The 6,937-nt window shown below is 41.3% G+C and overlaps 1 protein-coding gene across 1 annotated transcript in view; it reads right to left on the reverse strand.

Moving 5' to 3' along the window:
- Positions 1-6,937, reverse strand: part of LOC109970351 (voltage-dependent T-type calcium channel subunit alpha-1I-like) — a gene marked incomplete at its 5' end in the record, with an annotated part of 125,189 nt that overhangs the window by 83,180 nt on the left and 35,072 nt on the right. The window contains 2 exons of the mRNA XM_020617854.1: positions 3,475-3,567; positions 4,354-4,696. Of these exons, the coding sequence (XP_020473510.1) occupies positions 3,475-3,567; positions 4,354-4,696 (436 nt within the window). The remainder of the gene's footprint in view (positions 1-3,474; positions 3,568-4,353; positions 4,697-6,937) is intronic.

Consider the following 6,937-nt stretch of genomic DNA (forward strand, 5'->3'; position numbering starts at 1 on the left):
GCCAGGATAACCAAGGAGTGGCTCCGTAAGAAGCATATCAAGGTTCTGGAGTGGCCTAGCCAGTCTCCAGACCTCAATCCAATAGAACATCTTTGGAGGGAGCTTAAACTCCGCGTTGCTCAGCGACAGCCCCGAAACCTGACAGATCTAGAGGAGATCTGTGTGGAGGAGTGGGCCAAAATCCCTGTTGCAGTGTGTGCAAACCTGGTCAAGAACTACAGGAAACGTTTGACCTCTGTAATTGCAAACAAAGGTTTCTGTACCAAATATTAACACTGATTTTCTCAGGTGTTCAAATACTTATGTTCAGCAGTGCAAGACAAATAAATTCTTAAAAAAATCATACAATGTGATTTCCTGAATTTTGTTTTTATTTTGTCTCTCAGAGTGGGAATGCACCTACAGTGTGAATTTCAAACCCCTCCATGATTTCTAAGTGGGAGAACTTGCAAAATCGCAGGGTGTTCAAATACTTCTGTTCCTCACTGTATTTGTCAACCTACCTTCCAAGCATGTTAACACTGTCAGAGTCAACTGAGTCGAACTGAGCCTGACAAGCTGTCAGATCAACTTTGTCTAAGAACTATTTTCTATTTAATGTCTTAATGCACCATGGGTTATAACTTATAAGCCCTATATTGTACTGTACACTGATCAGCCATGGGGGCGACTGTGGTTCAGTGGGTAGAGCAGTCATCTCCCAACCAGAAGGTTGGAGATTCGAATCTCGGTGCCTGCAGTCCACGTGTCCTTGGGCAAGACACTGAACCTCCCAAGTTTCCCCCAATGGTTTGAGCCATCAATGTGAGTTGGTGCCGCAGATGGCTGCCTCGGTTCTGTACCAGAAACAAATTCCTTGTGTGTAACATACTTGGCCAAATAAAGGTGATTATGATTATTATTATAACATTATGACCGTTGACAGGTGAGTAAATAACACTGATTATCTCATTACAATGGCATCAGTCAGGGTGTGGGATATATTAGGCAGCAAGTGAACATTCAGTCCTCAAAGTTGATGTGATGGAAGCAGGAAAAACAGGCAAGCGTAAGGACCTGAGTGACTTTGACAAAGGCCAAACTGTGATGGTGAGATGACTGGTGGCTCAGGGCATCTCCCAAACTGCAGGACTTGTTCCCGGTCTGCAGTGGTTAGTACCTACCAACAGTGTCTAATGAAGGACAAACAGTGAACCCGCGACAGGGTCATGGACGCCCAAGGCTCACTGATGATGAGGTTGACCTGCTGTAGATTAAACTTTTAAATTCCATTTGTACTTTTCAAAAGATTAAAATTGATTTGAATATTTGTTAAAATGCATTCATTTGAACCTTTGTTAAAATGGGTGAAAATGAGAAATACGGTACACTGGTCTCCATGAAGAGAAACATTCAGTGGCTGTAGTGGTGATATCACACCCAGAGGGGGGGGGCTGCTGAATGAAATCAGCCAAGACCTCTGAAAAAAAACCTCTGGACCTCCACCAGTCTGGTTCCTCCTTGGGAGCAATTTTCAGACAACTAAAGGTACCATATTCATATGTAACCTTAATACTATTCATTCATTTTCTACCGTTTCAAAAGCCTGTATACAGAAAATGTAAATCTCTTTTGCTGCTGCTTTGAGTTGAATTTAACGCTTCATGTGAGCAATGGGCTTGCTGAAGAATTGGTTAGCGTTTAAATTCAGAAAATGTTTCTCTCCAGCCAAGTAGAACCATTCTGAATCTAAACGCCCTCCTTGGACTTACTGGAATGAGAAATGCTTGAAAGATCCCACTCTTTCATTTAACATCATCCCCACATCCATTTCAAAATCTTGAGATGGTTTCAACGACACCTGTGAGGTGTCGGCTGCCTTTTGAAAAAGCACTTGAATGGAGGCCGGAGAATGGATCTTGGTTTACAGATGCCTTAATACTAAAGCATTTTAATTGGACATACCGTATGACCTGTTGTAATCTGATGCTGTGATCAGTAGCCCACGTCTGCTTCAAACATGTGAGCGCAGAGGACCCGCTGAGGGATTCACTTGAATTAATGACCTTTCATTTATGATCAAAGAGAAAGACCAACATGTGGCCCCTTCCCCCTCCACCCTCCAATCCTCTCTCTGATTTCATGCCGACACTCCAGTCCATCACACCACCTCCTGGTTTCTTCCCTTCATCGATCCACTCATCCATCCATCCTTTCCCATTTCTCCTCCACTTCATCACCCCCTTTTTTAAGATCACTCTCATTTTAAACCATTTTCTTGCCCATTTCATCATCTTCCTTCCATTTCTTACTCTCCCCAACCCTCAGTTATTTCCTTCTATCCTTTCCTCCTCCCTACATTGCTCCTCAGAGATAGCTTTGGATCCATTATATTATGGATCATCTGTAGCGAGCCAGTTTTACATGCCTGATCTAGAAGATAATGTCCCACAGCAAATCTGGGAAAGAGCATGGGCATGTTTCACTTTCTGTATGTGTATACTGTATATGTGTGTAACTGAGAATAATGAATAGAGTGAAAGATACATGAATGCGTAGTATACAGCTCAGTGAGAAAGGAGGATTAAAGCAAGGCAGGAGGGGAGTGGATGAAGGGAGCCAGGGGGTGATGCAGGCAAGAGTAAATGGAGGAAGAAAGGTTAAGGAAGGTAGAGAGACACAGAAGTGTTGAGGGAGGGAGTGTTGGCAGATTCTAGGACTGATAGATGTCAGACTGATGCAGGGAGTAAAAGAGGAAGACATTAAGGGGTAAAGAAGGAAAGGAGTGCTGGTGAGACGAGGAGTGGAGACAAGAGACAGAGAGAGATGCTGAGCTTGTGTCTGAATCTGAAGGCAGGCAATTAAAAGCATAATAAAAAGACAAGACAGCCCTTAGGTGAGGAAGTAACCAGGACTGGCAGTCACACTGCATTATGATAACACTTTCATACACACACAGACTAAAAAAGAAATATTCTGAGGGAAACACGCATCAATGCTCACACACAAAAATGTACACACATGCACCCCACACTGAACACATACACCGCGAGGGGAATTAGAAAGAGTTTTTTTGGAACCCCAGAGGGATTCTGCAGGGATTTCAGTTCAGTTTTTACTATGACAGCCTTGTCTTTGTGTGTAATGTACAGTACGTGTGTGTCTGTGCATGGGTATGCAGGTGTCTATGTATGTGAGCGGGAGAGGGAGATAGCGAGATGAGTGACATTGTTTCATTGCCGTCATCTGTAGCTTGGCAACAACAACAGGCAAAGTAAAAGCATGTCAGTCAGACGGCTGACTGCAGAAAGTGCAACTTCACAACAAATACATGTATTAGTGAGAGTGGACTTAGCATTCAGTAGCATTCATATCACTGTGGTATGAACCGAGCTGCCACATGCTGAATTTGTTCTGTTTGAACATTTACCATATCCCGACAATGCAGACATCTCAGTGTTTGTGTACATGGAAGTGTTGCCATGTGTGACTTACAATTATCAGCAGAATGAAGTAGATGAAGTTGTAGAAGGAATGAGCATCCATCACATAGTACATGATCTCCACCCAGCCCTCCAGAGTGATCACCTACAGTCAAAAAGACAGGCAACAGAAAATATATGATAAGTGTGTCCACAAGGGAGTTTGGTCTTTTTGGCAAGAACAGTGTAAGTGAGAGCACCTGTTAAATATACAGTACGGCTACATAGCTTAACCTAAGGAAAAGTCAGACACAAAACCCCTCTTAAATGGCTAATTGGTGTGTTTTTTTTTGGTTTTGTATGAATTAACTAACGAGATATGAGGTGTAAATCTGAGTGTGTTAGAAGTGCTATTACCTGTGGACAAAGCCAGGTTGGCTGAACTTATTGGAACTATTGTTCAGTTTCATTTCTTGGGTTTTTTCCACATATTTTCCTGATACATGTTTAAACAAGGAATAGTATGCAATAGAAAGGAGGGATATATACTGTATAGAGATGCTGTAAAGCTCACAGAGAATCTAAAATGTTGCTTTCTTCTGTGGATTCTTGTTTTAAGCAGCTGGCTTCTCTCTGACCTGTGTTCATAGAATCACACAGTAGATTAGATTAATTTTGATGATGTTTTGCAGTGTCAGGGTACTGTGCTGTGAATGTTTCCTACTTATTTCAGTTGCTGCTGTCTGTGAAAAGCCAAATATGTGTTAAATAAGTATTTTATTCAGCGAGGCTACAGTGTCTGAAATGGTTCATATAACATGGAGTCTAATTTTATACTTTGCCACAAACCATGAAAATCTGCAGACTATTAATCATCAAATTGTTTTTAGTGGTTTTGGACTAAAAACAAAGCAACCTGCTGGTTGTCTGCTAAGTTTACTAAAATTCCCACCTGGAAAATGACAATCCAGGCATAGGCGATGTTGTCAAAATTGATGGCTCCTTTGTGGGGGTTGGTGTGCCCAGTATGACACCTGGTGTAGTACTGGTTCCAGTTGACACACAGCCCTGCTACACTGTGGCTGCCATTGGCCAGAGGCTCTGGGCTCAGCCCCAGTGACTGGCGGTACAGGGCGTCATCCTTGTCCAGACAGCACGTCTTGCCTCCCTCGCGGCGGGCCGGGACATCAGAGCAGGACATGATGCCGTTGTCGACTGGCAGGGAGCAGATGAAGGGGCGCTCGTCGTCCTCATCAGCCACGTAATAGGGCCGAGGCAGACTGATGCCTGTAGTGCTGAAAGTGTCATGGGAGTGGTGAGTACAACAGTGTAGTACAAGTTACAGAAAGATTATCTGTATAACATATGGGGGTCAAAAATAAAACAAAACAGTAAAGAGTAAAACAGCTACTAACAGCTATTAAAACAAAAACACATCAAAGATGAAGCACTGCATTAAACCAGCTCAGTATTTATTACGATGACTCAGTATTCTATTAAATGGGACAAATAAGGAAGATATTCAAAGAAATACCAAAGTTGGCAACAGTTAAATCATGTAAATATCCTTGATGTTTTCTCATTTGAAGTTCAAACTGTAGTAACACTAGAAAAACCAAAGGAACACTTGGAAAGCTATGATACTATACATTAAAAAGTGACTCATATTAAAGGTCATGTAAGAAATTTCAGGTCTGGGATGTACTGAACACTGTGACAGGGCGTTTGCTAGGACTGTGCTTGATGAGTAACCAGTAAAATGAAGATCTATTTTAAGGCCAGTGCAGATAAGTGTTAGTCATCACTTCTGTTGACTAGAAGAAGATGGGGAATCCTGAGATGTAGAACAGATGCCCAACTGAGAACAAAATAGGATATTTCCTCTCCAAAATATTTCCTCTTCACAGGCTCATCCACCGGCTTCCACAAAAACAAACAAAAAACACAAACAAAACTCTCTGTGTGTGTGTGTGTGCACATTTGTGCAAGCTGGAACCTTAGATTGAGCAAAACCACTTGTCCTTCACAGCTATTTCAAATAATTGTGTGGTGTGACACTGGAGCCAAGAGCAGAACATATATTGATCACAGACAGAGAAATGAGAGAGACAGACAGTGAGAGACCGAGAGAACACGCTGATTATGTTTGCTATGGTAAAACAAACAGAAATGACAAAAAGCCTTTGCATTCTGAAAGATACCTAATAAATTAGATTATTAGTCTGAAGAAGACAGTTATGTCAAGATGTCTGTGTTTCTCAGCCATGTGATTTTTTTAAAGATAAGAATACATGTATATCTTTGAGGTATCTTTCAAAATGCAAAGGCTTACATGTTATTTTTGCTTGACGAACTTTTGCTGAGTGCACCTGACGTGTACTTTGAGCGCAATCATCTTTGAATATAGTTGAATATGGTAAAACTGAAAGAAAATGACACCAGGGACAAGGAGGTCAACTGCGCTTGGGCACGGTATGAGGTAACCATGTGAGTACACTTTTGTATTCAACTGTGGTTGAATGGGAGCAACTGTGGTTCAGTGGGTAGGTAGAGCAGTCGCTTCCCAACCGGAGGGTTGGAGATTCGAATCTCAGTGCCTGCAGTCCATATGTCAAAGTGTCCTTGGGCAAGACACTGAACCCCCAAGTTTCCCCTGATGGTTAGAGCCATCGGTTGAGTTGGCGCCACAGATGGCTGCCTCGGTTCTTATCCTTATAAAAGTGAAGGATGTAAATGAGAATGACAAGAAGAGGAAGATATGGAAGCATTAGGTATTTTGAATAACAGAATGAATGAAGATATGAAATAGAATGTTAAAAAATACAAATAATAAAAAATGGAGGAGGAATGCTAAAAGTAATAAATAAAAATAAAATGCCCTATAAAGAAAAAATAGAAAATCATTCAAGAAGAATTGAGGGAAGAAGTAGAGGTAGGTAGTGAAGATGAGTGTTAGAATGGAACAAGGCAAGAAATGTGAAGAGATAAAAGAAAGGAAAACAAAGATAATTGAAAGTGTGATGGCAAGATGGGATGAATAAAAACTAAATACTGTTATGTGAAGCAAAAAGAAAAAGAGAGAGAGGTGTTTGCCTTGGCATTACAAAAAGAGCAAAGGCTAAAGACAGAACAGCAATACTCTGTGTAATCTCACTTCAATCTGAGAGTGGGTTGCTGTTTAAAGGGCAGACAGAAGAAAGAGATGCAGATGAATGCAGACGTGGTTAGCAATTACATCTAACCTGGTATTTGAGAAGGCTCCACAGATGCAGCATTGTGAGTACTAGCCTGTCTCTCAATCAGTCTAATTCTTTGCATCTCTTTCACTGACTCTGTCTGTCTGTATTGTACTGTAATGAATAGAACCTATTGTCAACTGACCTCAGGAGATCTACAGCTTTTATATGTCAACAGAATTTACAACAAGCTCTGGTTATTGACAATTTAGGCTCAGTTATAACAATTGATTCTGGCCAAAATCTCCTCAGCTACATCAGGACAAATCAAATCAGTATATTATCAGTAAAAAAAATAGA

The sequence above is a fragment of the Monopterus albus genome, unplaced genomic scaffold (genome assembly GCF_001952655.1).
Source record: "Monopterus albus unplaced genomic scaffold, M_albus_1.0 scaffold195.1, whole genome shotgun sequence".
NCBI lineage: Eukaryota > Metazoa > Chordata > Actinopteri > Synbranchiformes > Synbranchidae > Monopterus > Monopterus albus.